Source organism: Schistocerca cancellata, chromosome 4, assembly GCF_023864275.1.
Source record: "Schistocerca cancellata isolate TAMUIC-IGC-003103 chromosome 4, iqSchCanc2.1, whole genome shotgun sequence".
Classification (NCBI taxonomy): domain Eukaryota; kingdom Metazoa; phylum Arthropoda; class Insecta; order Orthoptera; family Acrididae; genus Schistocerca; species Schistocerca cancellata.
In genome coordinates, this window is record NC_064629.1 from 568,259,479 (window position 1) to 568,279,891 (window position 20,413).

General features: G+C 38.9%; 1 protein-coding gene across 1 annotated transcript in view; it reads left to right on the plus strand.

Annotated features, from left to right (window-relative positions):
- Positions 1-20,413, plus strand: part of LOC126185019 (pre-mRNA-splicing factor 38B-like) — an 80,289-nt gene that overhangs the window by 14,344 nt on the left and 45,532 nt on the right. Inside the window, exon 2 of the mRNA XM_049927743.1 lies at positions 11,895-12,059. Within this exon, the coding sequence (XP_049783700.1) occupies positions 11,895-12,059 (165 nt within the window). The remainder of the gene's footprint in view (positions 1-11,894; positions 12,060-20,413) is intronic.

Consider the following 20,413-nt stretch of genomic DNA (forward strand, 5'->3'; position numbering starts at 1 on the left):
GGTTGGGAAAGGAGTGAGACAGGGTTGTAGCCTCTCCCCGATGTTATTCAATCTGTATATTGAGCAAGCAGTAAAGGAAACAAAAGAAAAATTCGGAGTAGGTATTAAAATTCATGGAGAAGAAGTAAAAACTTTGAGGTTCGCCGATGACATTGTAATTCTGTCAGAGACAGCAAAGGACTTGGAAGAGCAGTTGAACGGAATGGACAGTGTCTTGAAAGGAGGATATAAGATGAACATCAACAAAAGCAAAACGAGGATAATGGAATGTAGTCAAATTAAGTCAGGTGATGCTGAGGGAATTAGATTAGGAAATGAGACACTTAAAGTAGTAAAGGAGTTTTGCTATTTAGGGAGTAAAATAACCGATGATGGTCGAAGTAGAGAGGATATAAAATGTAGACTGGCAATGGCAAGGAAAGCGTTTCTCAAGAAGAGAAATTTGTTAACATCGAATATAGATTTAGGTGTCAGGAAGTCGTTTCTGAAAGTATTTGTATGGAGTGTAGCCATGTATGGAAGTGAGACATGGACGATAACTAGTTTGGACAAGAAGAGAATAGAAGCTTTCGAAATGTGGTGCTACAGAAGAATGCTGAAGATAAGGTGGGTAGATCACGTAACTAATGAGGAGGTATTGAATAGGATTGGGGAGAAGAGAAGTTTGTGGCACAACTTGACTAGAAGAAGGGATCGGTTGGTAGGACATGTTCTGAGGCATCGAGGGATCACAATTTTAGCATTGGAGGGCAGCGTGGAGGGTAAAAATCGTAGAGGGAGACCAAGAGATCAATACACTAAGCAGATTCAGAAGGATGTAGGTTGCAGTAGGTACTGGGAGATGAAGAAGCTTGCACAGGATAGAGTAGCATGGAGAGCTGCATCAAACCAGTCTCAGGACTGAAGACCACAACAACAACAACATATGCTAAGAAGATTAAATGCATCATATCACTTCATTTCACTTTCAGCTACTCTGCATCTGTACAGTCACTGCTGTGGATGTATAGAGGTCTAGGAAATGAGACCCACTGGCAGTAAGATAAGGTTTATGGTACTTTCGACCCTTTGCCAAAGCTCTCACTCCCGTTCCTCATTGAACACAAGTTTTAGTACAGTATACATGCAGTGTGTAGAAGAAACATGCTTGTTTGGAAATCTTAGACAAAGTGTGCCAGAGTGTAGCATCCTGATCTGACATGTGGGTGGATCATACATAATACTAGTGCCAGAACCCTCAGCAATGTACTATAGGGCTGCTTGCAAAATAAGAATTTACCTAGTTAGTGGGTTTCTTATTTCATGTATCATTTTCATGATAAATCATAGTGATGTAGCATAAGTAATGTTATATTGACATCACAAATAATTTTGTAAATATGTCTAAATGCTCATCATTTACAAGTGGTTGTTTCTTCATTTTTTAATTAGAAAAAGGAGACAGAGGGACATACAGATGTGAGTTAATAATTGCTACCAACTACCCTGTACACATTACAGCAGTAGAAATTCTTCTGCAGAATAGGAGGAGTTGTCAGGGAGAGACTTTATCAGTTTATTTTCAGCTTTTACTGTGCTGTCTGTAAGACATTTTATATCACTGTGTAAGTGATCAAAAATTTTGGTTGCAACATTGCACACCTCATTATGTTCTATGGACAACCTTAATGTGGAGTAATAAACATTATTTTTTCTTCTAGTATTGTAATTACATCTATCATTGTTCTTTCTGGACAGCAATAGATTATTTACAAAACACTTTATGAGGAAATAAATTGTGAAGCAGTACTCAAAATGACCAATTTGTTAAACAGATGTCTATAACATGATAGTCAGTAAGCACGTCATATTATTATTAAAGAACATTTTTAAGCAATGAAAACTTTCTTTCTTAAAGATGAGTTACCACAGAATATTATTCCCTATGACATTATGGAATGAAACTTTACAAGATATGTCAACTTATTGATTTGTCTTTCCCCAAGGTTTGGAATGATTTTAAGTGAAAATGTGGCTGAACTAAGTGGTTTTAGGAGTTTCAAAATTAACTTTTTCCACTTTAAATTCTCATCAATATGAGTGCCTAAGAATTTCAAATTTTCCGCCCTGTTTCTTATTTCCTCACCATGTGTTACACTTATCATTAGTGTAGTATTTGTATCGTAGATGTGCAGATCTGAATATGCTGTGTCTGTTTAAAATTGAGGGGTAGACCATTCCCAGAATACCAGCCAGCAACACTTTTAAGAACATTGTTTACCATTCCTTTTGTTGTTGTGTGTGTACTTGGATTGATCACAATACTAGTGTCACCTGCAGAAAGTACTAATTCTGCTTGTTGACTTTGGTAAGAAGTACATGTAGTGTTGCAAGCCTGTTAAACAAGTACTTCATTTCTGTTACTGACAGCTTGGGGTTACCTGGTTTGGTGAACAGTGCAATGGAGTATCTGAGACCGGTCTTTAAAAATAACTTCAGTAAAATGGAAATGACACACGCATCCATCATAAAATCCTTAAAATCCAAGTATTCCAGTGGGTATGATAACATATCAACAAAGTTAATCAAAGAGTGCTCATGCGAGTTTAGTTCTTTCTTAAGTTATTTGTGTTATCAATCTCTTATCGGCAGAACATTTCCAGACTGGCTAAAATATGCTGAAGTTGAGCCTCTTTACAAGAAGGCGGATAAAGAGATACCATCAAACTATCGACCAATTTCACTTTTGCCGGCTTTCTCAAAAATATTTGAAAAGGTTGTGTTCAAGCGTCTCCTTAAGCATCTGATTGCAAATAATATATTGTCCAAGTTATGATTTCTGAAGGGTTCTGATATAGAGAAAGCTATTTACACTTACAGTGAGAATTTACTTAATTCATTAGATAATAAATTAGAGGCTACTGGCATTTTCTGTGACCTGTCAAAAGCCTTTGACTGCATGAACCATAGCATTCTCTTAAGTAAATTAGAATATTATGGTGTCACCAGCAATGCTGCGAAATGGTTTGTGTCTTATCTAACAGGAAACAAAGGGTGTCATTGTGAAATACCTATGCAGTAAGCAGTTAGTCTTCATATGACTGGGAATTAATTACATGTGTTCCTCAAGGTTCCATCGTGGATCCATTGCTTTTTATTGTGCACATTAATAACCTCTCATCTGTTAAATTGTCAGATGCTAAGTTTGTTTTGTTTGCAGATGATATAAGCATTGCAACAAGTATCAAGTCAAGTACAGATACAGAAATAGCTGCTAATCAAATTTTCACTGACATTAATAAGCAGTTTAAAGCTAATTCACTGTCATTAAACTTTGAGAAGACCCACTATATGCAGTATAGAACGTCTAAGAGATATCCTTCCATCATGAGTATAACATATGAAGACATGCAGATCGAAGAGGTTGACAGTGTTAAATTTCTGGGATTACAACTCCGTAATAAATTCAGTTGGGAAGGGCATACCACAGAATTGCTTAAGCATCTAAACATGTCTGTATTTGCCATGAGAATTGTCAGATGTAGGAGATATAAATATAAAAAACTTGAGTACTTTGCTTACTTTCATTCTGTTATGTCATATAGGATCATATTCTGGGACAACTCATCAAACCAAGCAAAAGTTTTTACGGTGAAAAAGCGTGTGATAAGAATCATTTTTGGTGTAAATTCAAGAACATCATGTAGAAATCTGTTTTATGAACTTCATATTCTAACCACTGCTTCTCAGTATATTTATTCCTTAATGAAATTTGTTGCAAGTAATACATCTCTATTTCCAACCAATAGCTCAATACATAGTATTGATACTAGGAATAAGAACAATCTACATAAAGATGTAAAATCACTTACCTTGGTCCAAAAAGGGGTCCAATATTCAGGAACACACATTTTCAATAAATTGCCAGCAACCATTAAAAACTTGGTTTCAGATAAAGCACAGTTTAAACAGAGTTTGAAAGAGTTTTTAATAGGCAACTCCTCCTACTCCGTAGATTAATATCTTAACAGAGACTGTTAAGCCAGCTTGAGTAAAAATATCTGTTAGATTTCAGTTTTGACAACACTTGGTCACAACAGTCAAGATTGGGTATTCTGTGTATGATAAATGTATTAATAGTGTAAAACAGTGTTTCATTCTGACAGTGTGTTAATTTTGTAAATATTAGCTGTTCCAATTTACTGCATCGTTTTAACCTATTTTGACTATCTCCTGAGAAATGATCAGGGTTGTAACTATTATATTCAAATGTTTTATATTCTTATGTTGTACTTTGACATGTTCCACACCCACAAGAATCATCTTTTTTTTTTGGGTCTATGGAACGAAACCTAATCTAATCTAAATGGAGGATCGTTTACATGGATGAGGAACAACAGCGGGCATATATTGGACATTTTTGGAAGGTGACTACTAACAACCATCAAGTAATGTATAAAATGCATGTGAGACCATCAGCTGGTTTTTTTTATTTAAAAGCCAAATATCAACCAGTTTCAGTCACAGATCATCTTTGCAGATTAGGGTTAAAACAGTTTAAGCCACATCATCATGTGTATCATTGCTTAAATAATGGCCACATCTCACATGTAGAGCATGCCATTAATTCCAGTACAACACACAGGACTTTGAAACGCAAACATACTAATAACATAATAAACAGAGCAGTACTTCTGTTCGTGTTTACGCATGTTATTAGTGTATTTACCTCTAAAAGTCCTGTGTGTTATACTGGAATTCATGGTATGCTTTAAATATGAGACGTGGCCATTATTTAAGTAATGACAGATTTGATGTTGTGACCTAAACTGTTGTAACCCTAACCCACGAAGATGATCTGTGACTGAAACCAGTCGATATTTGGTTTCAAATAAAAAAGCAGCTGATGTCCAAATGTGCATTTTATACGGGACTTCTTTGGATCCTTGGGGAACCCTATACTTAATTTCTGCCCCATCAGAATAATGTACCCTTACTACAATGGTTGAATTACTAACAAAAGGAGGCTGCAACATTGAGATCACAGATTCACTTCAATCTTTGTACACCTGTAATAAGTCATTATAACAACATAATGTGCAAGTAGTAAGGTGCACTACACTGGCAAGTTTGAGAAAATGGAAAGAGAAGTTTTATGTGTTTATTATGACATAGATGTAACTGTGTGAAGGTGTTGATCGCAAGAAGTCATCATGGTCAGATGGGTAGTGTTCATGCTTCATAAGAAGGCTGTGGCCATGACAACACTTCGAATTCTGCTAATACTTATTTTTTAATCATTATTTTTGTCATCACTGGGCATATTATTTAATTTATATGACATTTGAGAGGTAATGTAATGGAAAGAAACATGTATTTACATGAAATATTTGCATCAAGTTTCAGTTTATGTTTTCCATGTCTGTATGACAAATACCAACCTGCAGTATCTGATGTTGAGAACACATCTGATGAGGTATTGTACATTACTCTTGTGGTCTGATGCTTTGTGATTTACACGTTACTGATTGCATCATTATTTATCGAGGTTTGACTTGGGGTTTCCAAGCCTGTCCCTTGTCCTTGAAAATTTAATTACAAGTAGTAAATGGTCAAATAACATAAGATATTTGTTACAACTGTATGAAAATGCACATGGTAGTTTTTCCATTACATTATCTCCAGAATGTCATATAAATTAAATTATATTACCAGTGATGAAAAAAAGAAATAGATTAAAAAGTAAGTGTTAGCTGGATTCGAACCATTGCCGCACCCATGACTTTCTTGCAAGGCGCGAATGCTAACCGCTTGATCGCAGTGACTTCTTACAGTTGCACCTTCGCACAGATACATCTGTATCATAAAAAACGCATAATACTTCTCTTCCGATTTTCTCAGAATTGCCAGAGTAGTGCACCATACTGCTTGCTCATTATGTTGTTTTAACAATCTACTAAAGGTGTACAAAGTTTGAAGTAAATCCTTGATCCCAACACCATGGACCTCCCCTTTTAAGTAAAACTTTCCACAGTATTTTGGTTAGATATGACATTATCCGTTAGTTGGCTATCCCATCAGTCCTATGAAACTCCAATTTATGTAGGAGAGTATTGTGATTCGCACAGTCAAATGCCTTGGATAGGTTGCAGAAAATACGAACCAGCTGATATTTTGTTGTTTTAGATGTATTTTGACTTCAGCTCCTTACAGTGCCTTTGTTGACTTCTACCATGTCTTCATATTGTAGCATTGGTACACTATGTTATATTACAATACCTGGAGTGTTACCTTTTCGTATCAAACCATACACAGATATGGAATGCTGTGGACTGCTGCTGCATGGTTTCTGTGATTGATGTCAATCAGTAGTTGTTCTTTGTCACTCTAGGACAACTAATTAATATATACACAACTATAAGCACATTTCCATTACATTACATATAATCTGGAATAGCTAAATATGGTACAAAAATACTTTAACAATCCCGTTGATTCCAATGAGACACAGGTGATACATAATGGTTCACTTGGGAAGCGAGATGTCCCTCCCCCCCTCTGACATATTTAAAGGTAGTGCAGTTGAACAGCTGCTTGTAATTAAGAGGGTGAGAATTTTCAAGTTTAACATGGCAAACACATGAATTAACTGCGTAATTAGAATGATGATACCACAAATATACTGTCAAAATTTTTTTAAGAAACATAATTTAATATAAAGATGTATATGCTGCAAAAGTCTGCTATGGAATTTGAAGCATGTGAGTTATGTGTCCTTGTGAAATCCAGTTTTCATGTGGGTCACATTAACAATTATTATGTTTTATGGCTGTTAATGCTACTGTTTTTGTGTCCAGTTATTCTTCAACATTTCTTTAAAAAAAATACAGACATCCACATGTTTACTTACATAACAATGGATAAATTACATCACCTTTTTGTATATCATTTCCTTTAAACTTTTTAGTTATTGGCAGGCCTTTACTTCAGATGTTTTGGAGTGTCCTGGGATCAGTTCTCTGCGAAGCAAAAAATAATATAAAAGGGTTATTCAGCTGAATTGTGGACACACTTTCTTGTGTTTATCTCATGAATGCCATAAGATACCACCAAAGAAAATACTAAAGTGTTTGATACCAGGAATCAGCTGTGACCTACAATTTCGTCAAAATGGTAGACATAAGCAACTTGTGTAAATCCAGTGTGACAACTGTGACTTGGTTGGTTGGTTAGCCGGCCAGTTACATGTTCCATAGACCATTTGAATGATTATTTTATCAAAATTATGTGGAGTAAGTCTGTTTACAGGATGTGTATACATGAGTAGTGTTAACTTTAATGACCACATTACTGTTTAGTCCTACTAATGCACCTACACTTAAAAACATCTCCACCTACCATTGGCGAATGTGCATGAAACATGCTGTAAGGCAATGGTGTATGGAATGATGACTGTGGGGACAGGAATGGCATCAGATAGTGTTTTTGGATGAATCCAGGTTCTGTTTATTTGAAAATGATGGTCGCATTTTGGTTCACTGTGGACAAGGGGAATGGCATCACAGTGACTGCATTTGCACAAGGCATACAGCGCCAATTTGAAGACTTATTTACAAGCATTAAATAATAAAATAGCACTGGTTGGCTTTTTCTGTGACTTATCTAAGACATTTGACTATGTGAATCACAATATTCTCCTAATAATCATGTTGTGTATGTTGCAGTTTTTCTTATTTACATGCTTGCTGAAAGAAAATAAACAAACCAACCCACAGAAGATAGCAAAAAAGGGCTGAAACATATCTGGGAGAAAACAGAACTACAAAATTGTGTCTTGAATTAGGCGGAATTCCTCTCCAGTATTCTCCTAAATAAAATGAGGATTGATGGGATAGCCAACGAAAGCATAGTGTCATTTATAACCAAAAAAATGCAGGCAGTTGTAATTAGTAACTGAACCAAAGTAATAAAGGGACATTATTCTGACTGTGGAGAAATGATGTATGAGGTTCTCGAAGTCTCAATCATAAGTCCACTGTTGTTCCTCATATGTGTAAATGATCTTCTATCTGGTATGCAACAAGCAGAATTGCACTGTCCATTCACATTAATGTGACCATCCATCAGAGACCTGAATCACCACTTTTTGCTGCCTGGATCAATGTGAGATGTGCAGGGAGAGAGTTAATCAGGTTTGAGAGGTACCCACAGGGATGTTGAGCCATGCTACTCTAGTACTGTGCACAGCTGCGCTGGGTTTCTTGATTGAGGATCCGTGGCACAAACAGCCCGATCAAGGTGGTACCACAGATTCTTGAATATGTTTAAATCTGGGGAGTTTAATGGGCAGGGGAGTACGGAAAACTCATCCTGCACTATTCAAATAATGAACTTACTCTAAGAGTTTTGTGACATGTTGCATTTTCCTCCTGGCAGATGCCATCATGTCGAGGAAGAATGAACTGCATCTCACGGTGGGCATGGCCCCAAGGACAGATGCATACTTCTGTTGATCCATTGTGCCTTCCAGAATGACAAGGTCACTCATGAAATGCCACAAAAACTTTTCCCAAAGTATAATGCTATCTCCTCTGGCCTGGACCGTTCCAACAATTGTTGCAGGATGTTTTCTTTCATAGGTTTCGTGCCATACCCGCTAATGGCCATCTGTCCAATGGTGCATAAAATGTGACTCATCTGGAAAGGCCACCTCTCGCCACAGTGAATGCCCAGTTGCAGTATTAGTGTGCAAATTCCAGTGTTTGCCACTGATGAACAGCAGTCAGCATGGTTGCATGAATCAGGCACCTGTTGCAGAGGCACATGCACAGCAACATTCACTGAATGGTCGTCTAAGACACTGTTGTTAACCCCTTGGTTCATCTGGGTGATTAGTTGCTCAACAGTTGCACGTCTATTTGCCCGTACACATGTCCGCAGCTGTCGTTCACTCCTGTCATTTATGGCCTGTGGTGCACCACAGTTGCCTCAGCACGAGTTTTGGATAGTGCCATTCTACCATGCACAATGTGCTTTAACCTTACCGCCAGTGCAAATAATTTCTGCAAATCATCTACCATTTTTGAACCATGCTGCAAACAAACTTTTTGATCGCTTACTCAGTGGTGTGAACTGTCTGAGAGACAGCAAAGTGAAATTTGAAAAGAAACTGAAAAAGTTTCTCCTTGACAACTCCTATTCTGTAGAAAAGTTTCTATTATTGTAATGTGTAAAAGACAATGGGTAGGAATTACTAATTCACATCTCTATCCTTAAAGAAAAAAACAGTTGTAAATGCTCAGCATGTAACCATATTTACAAAATAATTTATGATATTAATACAGGGGATATCAAAAGGTAATGTCCGTCCTTGGTGAGATGAAATAAGACCTTGTTTGCAGCAAAAAATGTTAATCAATTTTTCCATATTTGTCACCCTTTTTCTGTTATATGTAACTCCGGAATGGCTACTTTTTTGTTCATTCCATGCCAATGTCAATTAACACATTTATCATACAATTGATGGTTTAATTTTGTTCTGTTAATTCCTGTAATAATTACATTAATATGTGTCATTGTCCTTGGTTTGACATGGCCCTATTGGAGCACATGCTCGAAATGTCCCCATCTCTCTCAAATACAAGCTTCAGCGCAGCACCTGACCTCTCGCTGCAAGTTACCAAATCCCTGCTGATGTGTTGCTCCTGCCGCTGTATGAATTGTTGCAATGAGCTCTTCTCTGTGCACTTGCTCTTTGACGAATCCTCAGAGAAAGAAGTCCAGTGGCGTCAGATAGTGGTGCTCCACTGGCCAAGGAACAGGACCACCTCTTCCAATCTGCATAGCTGGAAAATTGTTGTACAGCCATTGTCGTACTCTTAGTCAGAAATGTGCTGGAGCACCTTCTGGTTGATATGTTGTCAGAGTGACAGTTGTAATTTCTAAAGGGTTCTGATATTGAGAAGGCCATCTCCATATACAGCTAGAATGTACTTCCAGAATGAAATTTTCATTCTGCAGTGTAGTGTGTGCTGATATGAAACCTCCTGGCAGATTAAAACAGTGTGCCAGACAGACCGAGACTCAACTCAGGACCCTTGTGTTTCATGGGAAGGTGCTCTGCCAGCTGAGCTACCCAAGCCTGGCTCATGACCTGGCCTCCTGCAGCAAAGCTTCTGTGAAGTTTGGAAGGTAGGAGATGAGGTACTGATGAATTTAAATGTGTGAGGATGGATCGTGAGTCAGGCTTGGGTAGCTCAGTTGTTAGAACACTTGCCCACAAAAGACAAAGGTCCCGAGTCTGAGTCTCACTCCAGCACACAGTTTTAATCTACCAGGAAGTCTCATAGAATGTACTTAATTTGTTATTAGACAGTAAATTACAGGCCACTGGTATATTTTGTGATCTGTGAAATGTATCTGGTTTGCAAATCATGATCTCCTCTTGAGTAAATTAGAATAGTACAGTATAATAGGACATGTTGCAAGATGATTCAAACCTTACACCTCTGATGGGAAACAAAGGATGTCATTACAAAATAGATGTGTATTAAGCTATCAGGCATCCTCCAACTGGGAACTAATTACTTGTGGTGTCCAACAAGGTTCCATCTTAGGGCCCCTTACTTTTACTTGTGTATATCAGTGAACTTTCATCTGCAACATTACATAATGTCAAGTTTGTTTTGTCTGCAGATGAAACATACATTGCAGTAAATAGCAAATCAAATACAATCTTAGCAATATTGGTTAACGAAATTTTCATGAATGTTAATAAATGGTTCCTAACCAGTTCTTTGTCACTAAACTTTGAACACACAACATGCATTTTAGAACTTGGAAGAGGTTTCCTGCCAGTATTTGCCTAAAATATTATGAAAAACCAATAGAAAAAGTTGACAGTGTCAAATTCTTGGTATTACAACTTGATGATAAATTCTACAGGGAGGAGCATACCACAGAATTGCCAAGGCACCTAAACAAATCTCTGTTTGCAATTCAAATGTTGTCAGACTTAAGTGGTATAAAAATAAAAAAAAACTCGTGTACCGTGCTTACTTTCATTCAGTAGGGTCATATGGGATTATTTTTTTATGGAATATCTCATCAGGCCAAGCTTAAGTTTTCCACATCCAAAAACGAATAATAAGAATTGTTTGTGGTGTGAACTGAAATATGTTCTGCTGAGGCCTGATTGGGGAATTGTTGCTTTCCAATATATTTATTTGTTAATGAAATTTGCCATTAAAAATATCTTTTTCAAACCAACAGCTCAATACATGGAATCAATACTAGGAATAAGAATAATCTTCACAAAGATTTGAAGTCACTTCCTTTGGTCCAGAAAGGCATCCATTATTCAGGAACACATTTCAGTAGCTTGTCAGCAGCCATAAAAAGTTGAACTACTAATAAATTCTAAGAGGAGCCTAAATGATTTATAGGTTGACAACACTCTAGTTCATTGACAAATTGCAAGTAGATATGACATGCATACAATGACTCTGACACTTTTCTGAAACAAGTGTTGCTATCTGAATAGAGGCATAATGGCCCAAAAGTGGTTGCAGCAATAAAATAAAGCTTTATAAAAGTATCTTTGAGTGGTTGTGAACTCCTTCAACAGTCTTACAAGTTTTGTGTGTTTTTCTTATTGTGTAGCTAAAGTGTGAGAGAGTGTACATTCGGGGAATAGAAAGACTTTTATGTAGAACTGAAGATGATATGTTTGTTGATTTCACACATCATCCAACATATCTATTGGAACAATTTAACACTATTAAACACCTGAAACAAACATATTTCCTCCCACATGAAATGAATACTTTGCAAATGGCTCTAATATTTTGGACTGGTAATATTTCATTGGTACAGTGTTGAGTTTTGGAACTAAGACATGGAAATTTTCTTTTCAGACACCAACTGGCTTGATCGGAGCCCTGGTCAAGAAGAAGAGAAAAAGACACATGCGCAGAAACTAGAAAAGAAAAATAACATTTTACCATTGTGGGGGAATGAGCGGACCATGAATCTTAACCCATTGATTTTGACAAACATCCAGTCATCTCATTACTTCAAGGGTAGCTATTGTAATGTATTAGAATAATTCTATAATACTAACTTGGTGGCCAGTGTACATGGAAATGACATTTGATAGGGTGTTTTTTTAAACGAAGGAATCACTCATCTGATGATGAATTTACCTGTAATGAAAAAACACTGCTGCATTGAGAAATGTTAATATGAGTTTTTGTAAGAAAATGAAGCAAATATACATACTTTTAGAGAGAGAGAGAGAGAGAGAGGTAGGTAGGTAGGTAGGTTTTTCAGCACTTCAGATGGGTGGTCCATAATATAATGTTTAAACCGGTAGAAATTTGGGGATCAGGTGGCAGGATATAGTATTCACAGCACTGTATTAATGTTATCCCTTTCAAGTCTTAATTGTTGGAGGGAGGGTAGTGTGCACACATTGTGTGCAAATTAACAGTGTAGTGTAAAACTGAAAGAAAAACATTCTATCCCAATCAACCATTGTTAGTTACGAGATTGAGGAAACAGACATCCAAGCTCTAGTTGGGTACCACCAATTATCTGCAAAAATGTCAGACACTGTTAGAATGACAGTGGAATATTTTGTATCAATGGATAATGGAGACTTCATTCACCACATTGTAATAAAGGTGTAACCCTCAATAAAAAAAAAAAGAAAAAACTAAAGCCTCAATGTAAGTGGCATGCAGAGGAGATGTGGATGCCTTCAGCAGAAAATCACGGTACTCTACTTTGTCAGGGGTGCCTGCTAAAGTTCATTTATTTCAAGCTGACCCAGTCATGCACACATTATTTCTCTGTTTGCTTGTTATAAAATATAAATTGTATAAGTCAAATACACACGTACAGTGTTGAATACAAGTCTTCAACCATATTGAAATGTAGACCATAATAGCAGGAATTGAATGCATACAATACTTGTTTACTTTTTTTTTTTTTTTTTCAATTTGTGAAAAGTGACTAGGCAGTCTTGAGTAGTAGCTTCGTACTTACATTGAAGTTACGAGAAAATGCAGGAGCTCTAGAACATGATTAAAATCTTTTAAATAGTGCTCTATTTAAGAAACAGCAACATGAAAGTAAGCCAATCCATCTCCAAAAGTGTTAAAATACCAAATGATTACTTGCCGTGGCAATGGGAATGCGCATTTAGCTGTCTGTGTAGTAGTGTGTCTGTGAATAGGTTTACTGTTGCTAGGAAAAGAGCTAGTGCTTGAAAGCTAGTGTGAATGCTGTTTTCTGTTATGTGTTTCTGTTCTCCATGCGTGATCTGCTGTAGGTGATTGGCTGCCCTTCCCTTATGTTGCGTCCATCCAGAAATTGCCATTATTGTTATACATATGATTACTAGCTTTGTGTGAGCCAGGATGTTGTGGGCAGCAAGACCCATTGTGGGCACAGGTATTAAAGACATGTATAGTAAATGGATAGGAAAGGGAAACTGTTACATGTGTTAAAGCAATGTTGGCCACAGCATGCCAAATTACATGCGAGCACGATGTGTGGGACGAGGTTTGGCTTTACTTGGTACTTTTTGGAAGTACTCAGTAAAGCACGAAATTTCGTTTAGCATTGTGGTGCAGGATTTTTCAGTTGGCACGACTTTCTTCAGTTTGGCAGACTTGGGGGAGTCAGTGATGTTTACCCTTCACTATTTGTTTGTGGTGTAAAAGTAGTGCACAGGTCCAGTGGCTTTTTCCACAAAAAGAGGCAGTCTAGCAATCTATCATCACAAGCCTTTAAATATGAATGGGAATGACAGAGGAAAAAGAGAATAATTCTCAATATCTATTACGCAATACACAGTCACGTTATAAACGGGTATCACAGTTTGCTGTGGAACAGCATTACTACATCGTGCAAAAAGAGTTTAAAGATTTAGCTGACGATTACTGAGAAAAAATGTTCAACAATTGGCAGATGGGATTCATTGTTCTGTATGTCAAGAAGCACTCTGTGCTATATTTGCAGGCATGAAGCACGTGACAAAATTGGTGGTACGAATGGCAAATTTTCTGAAGTCACATATATTATTCCGTGTCAGTTGCAACACCTTTCAGTCTAATTGAAAGAAGAGTATGGAGACTCTATTCATTACTGCAAAGTACATTGGTTAAGTCAAGTGGCAAGCCCAGAATGATTTTTCGATTTAAAACCCACTGTTGTTGAATTTATAAAGGAAAAATGAGCGCATGAATGAAAATTAAAACAAGAATGGATTGAAGACCTTGCATTTTAAGTGGTCTTAACTGCACACTGCCCATGGTAAGAGAGAGCAAGATAAGAAACAACTTATTTCTAATTTGGTGATATGTTTAAAAAGAAAATTGCATTATGTAAGGGACAAATTGTGACAAGAAACATTGTCCATTCCTTTGTCTCATTGGCATTAAAGAAATCACGAGGTTTGAAGAAATCATTTTTCCCTTGAAAGAATTAAATGGATACCTTTCTAAAGTTTTTACTGCCAATCTGTTTTCAAAACCATTTGTCATTTCAGTTGCAAGTGCCCCTGAATATGTGGATATGCACATGGAAGTGAACAATCTGCATTGTTAGTTCCAACTAGAAGACAAATTCTTTTACATTAAACCTGTCCTGGAGGTGTACATTGTCTTCCTCGGGAAGAGTTTCCATGTCTCTATAATAGTAAATGTGATATCAATTTTTCAATCAGTATTTGCGCGTGAAAGGTTTTTATTCTGTTGTGAAAATAAATAGGCCACAATTAGGTGGCAGCCTGACTAGAGAAGATCTGTTAAATTCTGTCTCTGTACATATGCTGATGTTCTGTAACACACAAAAATTATATTACGCCTCCAGTGCACCAAAAATAATTAAATAACAACAAAAGTATGTTTTGTTTGTGATACTTGCTGTTGAGAAATATGAAATGGGAAACCAAGTCATATATAGTGTGTCAGCATTCCCATTTAAATATGGCACATTTGCAGTTTCCCTCTCTCCCCCCTTGTCACACTCAAGCAGAGTGGTGTGGCAATGGAGGAAGTGTACAGCTAGCCAAGAGAGCTAGGGCACTGATAAGTGGCTGGTGTTTAGAATTGCGGTTCCAGTAATGGTGGCAGACAATCTGAAAGTGAGACCTTAAATGTCGCATCGAGTACCATTCATTAGCAATCCTTTACGTTGTCAGTGATGTTTACCCTTCACTATTTGTTTGTGGTGTAAAAGTAGTGCACAGGTCCAGTGGCTTTTTCCACGAAAAGAGGCAGTCTAGCAATCTATCATCACAAGCCTTTAAATATGAATGGGAATGACAGAGGAAAAGGAGAATAATTCTCAATATCTATTACGCAATACACAGTCACGTTATAAACGGGTATCACAGTTTGCTGTGGAACAGCATTACTACATCGTGCAGAAAGAGTTTAAAGATTTAGCTGACGATTACTGAGAAAAAATGTTCAACAATTGGCAGATGGGATTCATTGTTCTGTATGTCAAGAAGCACTCTGTGCTAAATTTGCAGGCATGGAGCGCGTAGCTCTGTGTGCTGGGTGCAGCCAAAATATTCTTGCTCGTAAGAGATGGCAGTGACTACTATCAGTTTCAGTACTGAGTATAGCAAGTGGACGTTATCTTCTGGGAAAATTTGGTTTCACTTGTAATTGCCTTCCTGGGGCATTTGGTCTCAGGCTTCTCAGAACAAAACAAAGTGTATTCACATGACTCAGATTGAGTGTGTGTTTGCTTTGTTGGGCAAATGGTGACTTGCCTACCTCAGTAGTGTAATAGTTCTGCAGTGGTAAGTAGAGCATGAGACTTCTTGTCGATGATACAAATAATATTTCATATACCCGTAATGGCACAAATTTCCAAGATATTGAGCGGGCATTGATGCGAAGGACTCAAATTGACGATCTTCACAGGTCAGTGGAATCTGTATCTATATTCTCAACCTGGTTCCTACTTGTGTTCAGGTTATGTTGGTCAGAAGGTAATAACATGGTAATGATTCCTCCTCCACTGCTGCTAATGATTCTAATGGGATTGGTAACTTTACTCGAATTCTGCATAGCCCTGCCAGAGGCGGTCTTGGTTGCAAAAGTACTAGGGTCAAATGCCCATGGATCGCATGGAGGGGTGCTTCCAGCAGTTCTGAATCTTTGATACTAGTGAAAGTACTACTTTCAGCAAGTGTGAAAAAAACCTCATGATGGTTAGCTGTGTTTTGACAGTTTACAAGTGGTCCTTGAAAACTTCTAAGTTATGACTTACTGTGTCTGCTTACTCTCGGGTGTGTGTCATGAGGATGGCAGCCATGGTGCTGGGTATTGTTCTCCACGTCTTGGTCTAGGCTGGCCAATTGCGTGCTGCATATTTCAAGCATCTCCTGATTTCCTTCCACATCTACCTGTACCTGTTGCAACCCTACATTTATGTCCTCAGCATCTTCTTTGTCGGCAGTGCCGAATACTGTCTTTAGGATTCTGCCACCTGCATTTACCCAGACCCTTTTTTACTAAAATCACAAAACAATTCTGAGGTTTGGCGCAGCTGCTCCTGTAAACGTTCAAAAGCTAATTGTAATAGAGATATTCACTTTGAGTAGCATTTAGTCTTGCCCTGCCTTGCATCATGGTTTGTAATTTCTCAAAAGTATCCTCAAGGTGCTGAACTTAGTTTCTACTGTTCATACATCAAAATCCAGGCTTAATGTCCAATGGTGCTCAGAGGTCACTATGTCTGGGTACTGCATAAAAATTACCCCACCACTCAAAGGTCATACCTTGATACCTTCTGCCATTCTGGATTTGCCCCACAGGCTCAGGAGCACCATAACCAAGAATTTTCTGGCTCTCATGTTTTCCTTGGTTTTGCGTTTGGCGGCCGGAACTGATACAGATATCTTCTGCTCTCTGTAAATTGGTGCTGGGTTAGGCTCTGTCCGCACCCTATGAGAAGAGGAAATTCCTTGTCAGCCTACTTGCCCCTCTCACATTCAAAAAGTGTCCTCAGATTCTTCTTTATTGACTAAATTGTCGTATGAAACATTTGTTATCCCTTCCTCACTCTCAGGGGTCTCGCATCTCTTTTATGAGTACATGCTTAGCCACTACAGGGCCTCAGCCCTTCCAGCCCTATGTCTCTTTCTGTGCTGAAAGTCTATCCTCCTACCATTCTTTTTTCCTCTCTGCGTTTCCATTGGATGGTCTTCTTTGTGCCGATTTTGCATGGATGTGGTTTGTGATTTTGGACACTCCTTTTCCTCCCTTCCAGCATGCTACCAATTTTCATTTTTAACCATATGGTCCCCTTGTTAGGTTTGACATGCTGCGCATTTTCCAATTTTTACAGAAGTGCAGTGAAGGTCACAGAGTGTGGTGTATAATCCACGTTTTGTGCCTTTCTCTCTTTGTGCCCTTCGTTTCTTGCAAAGTTACTATTCCAGAAACCCAGCATTGTATTCATTCTGTTGGGGTTGGGTTATCAAGTTCAAGCATGGTGGTTGTCCCTGACCATATGGGGATCAATCTGTTTTATCCTGAGCTAGAAATTCCCCAAACAAGCAATGGAGTTCCTGCCTGTCATGGCTGGAAAGGGGGGCTCCAAGCAATATTTTACTGGCCAGATAACCTTTTCTGTGGCTAGGTGGCACCCATGGAGAAGAGCCCCTGTTCAAAGTGAATTACAGTTTCTTCTACTAGTGGTCACAAGGACTCAGCCCCATGACACTACCTTCCTTGGCTGTGCTGTGAGGAGAGAGACAATCCAGGCGTTGTAATGCGAAGCACTGCACCCCATACCCATAATGTACTCATACTGATGGGTATACTTTACTGCAACAAAACTCTTATTGAAAAGATTGAAGACAAATTTGGGGAAATTGAGTCTTTGGGAAAAATGGGAAATAGTTCATTATTAATTAAAACTTCCTCTGCTGCCAAGACTTCAGCTCTTCAGGCACTGCCCCACACAAACTAAACATGGTCCAAGGAATCATCGTCCACAGAGGACTTACACTACAAACAGCAAATAAATTAGGAGCTCCAGACTAATCACCGGTGGTGAGGCATGCATTATATCGATCATGTCAAAAAGGTCTCAAGGATATTGTACGGATACAGGCACTTTTATCATGGCCTTTTGAAGTGAATGTCGTCACAGAGAAAGCTAGTCATGGTGTACAGGTACGGTGCGAAACTGTATGTCCCACAACCTATGAGGTGCTTCAGATGTTTACATGTTGAACATACGTCATCCTGCTGTATGGCAAACCCAAAATGCGGCAACTATGGGCAGTCACTCCATGAAGGTAGTTGTGAACATCCACCTTTGTATATAAACTGCATGGAACATCACCCTCGACATTTGCCAATTTTCAAGAAAGAGCACACGGCCCAGGAATACAAATTTATTGACTACCTGTCATATATTGAGGCATGGAAGAAATACGAACGCCTCAATCCTGTGTGTATGACAGTCAGTTACGCCAAAATCACAACCATTGCATCCTCCCCCCTCCACCTCTACCCTCCCCAAACCAGATGTCCATCCTAATCTCTCATGGGACTTTCTTCAGGAACCATTTCCCATTTCCAGCCAGAAAGGGTTTTCCTTCTTCGATGTCTACCGGTAACAGGGCTCCCTCTCAGGATCCCTCTCACTGGCCATCCCGGACCAGGGGCCAGCATCAAACAGTGGCTGAAGGAGCCATGGCCTGTGGATCCTCGGGCTGTCCATTCCTTATGTGTCCCCATGCTCAATGCGAATAACCCCTTGAGCAAAAGAAAAAGGTGCTGTATCCCCCCACACAGTCAGATTCTGAGCTGCTGTTTGTGGATGTGGTTCCATCCCCCCTGCTGACAGACAGTACCGATCTTGCAGAGTGACTGGTCCCCCTGGCCCTTGATGCCTAAATTAACCACCAGTAACGTGATCATTGAGTGGAACTATAATGGACACTACTGTCGCTTGCCAGAAATACACCTCCTTACTCCCTCTTGTTCTGCAGTTTCAATTGCTTTCTAAGAAACACACTTCACTGATACTATTCTCCAGTGCGCCTTGGTTATCATGCATTGCGTTAGAACCATGCTGATCCCAAGAGGCAGCTTGAGGAGTCTCTATTTTGTTTCATATGGGTTGAGGATTTTCTCTGCCCGTGAACTGGGTGTTTTCCTCCTCATTTCATCATCATCATTCGTGACAGTGTCTAGAGTATACTGTGGAAAAAAATTGGGGGGGGGGGGGGACTGTTCAAAAATTGGGACTTTGTACGGGCGTCCATTAATCCATACACATTTACATTGATTTTTATGATGCAGTCCACTAAACCCTCTATTGAGTCTCCTTGCTTCTGTGATACATCATTAAGTCTTTTTCGATAATGCCGCAAGGTGTTTTTCCTGTAATGATCCAGTAACCCTTCCTGAAAGTCCATTTCTCATTGCACATCACATACATTCTGACACCTCCTAATAGTCTCAAGCAAGCTATACTTAACAAATGTCCATAACTGCAATTCCTTAATTTCGCAGTTGTATGCAAACTGTCCATGAAGACAGAAATGTCTTTCCCAGATTTACCGTAAAATGGAGCCACCAATGAACCTGTACCAGCATTGAGGATAGGTAAAGATACTCCTGAAGATGACCCTTCACTTCTTTCACCCTTCAGACGATCTAGTTTCCTTCTCAAAGTGTCATTGTTAGCTCTGACATTAGCTACCTTATTTAGTAGATGCTGAATAGTCTCTTGGGTTATTGCTTTCTCACTGACATACATTTTGCTCAGTACTACCACCTCAAGCATATAGTGTATGCAAATAGGAAGGAAAGGACAAACACAACAAGAGAGGCCAGTACTTACTTGAAAACTTATGCTGAACGCCACTGCTGCTGCACCTCATCCTCTGTGAAGTTCCATTGGGTGACGATTTCCAGCTCCGGCAGATATTCAAACACCAACATTGTAAGGAGTATTCTTTAGGATTGGAGTGGGTGAGTGGCACTCTGCTGGTAGTTGGCGATGGAGTGGGGAAAGAAGGCAGCTGATCCATTGATAGAACACTTTATTGTCGGACACAGACAGACGTGGTTCAAAATATTTGAAACAGACAGACTGCAGACGATGAGAGGTGATCCTCGCATATCAGTACAGATGTACTGACACAGATGTTCCCCATGAGCTGTAGCGATGATCCAGCTACCACAGCACAATGGCAGATGGTGGCTGACGACTGCCAGGTGGCGGCACGGCAGCGAGGTGACATCTGCGTGCTCAGGTCAGACGCTCGAGCAGCGTTAATTGTTTCATGACATTGCAGAGGCAGTGTCAAAGATCCGGCAACAACTGACACAGGCCATGTGTAATTGGATGGGTCAGCTGTGACAACATGGCAGCAGGCTTATCCTGG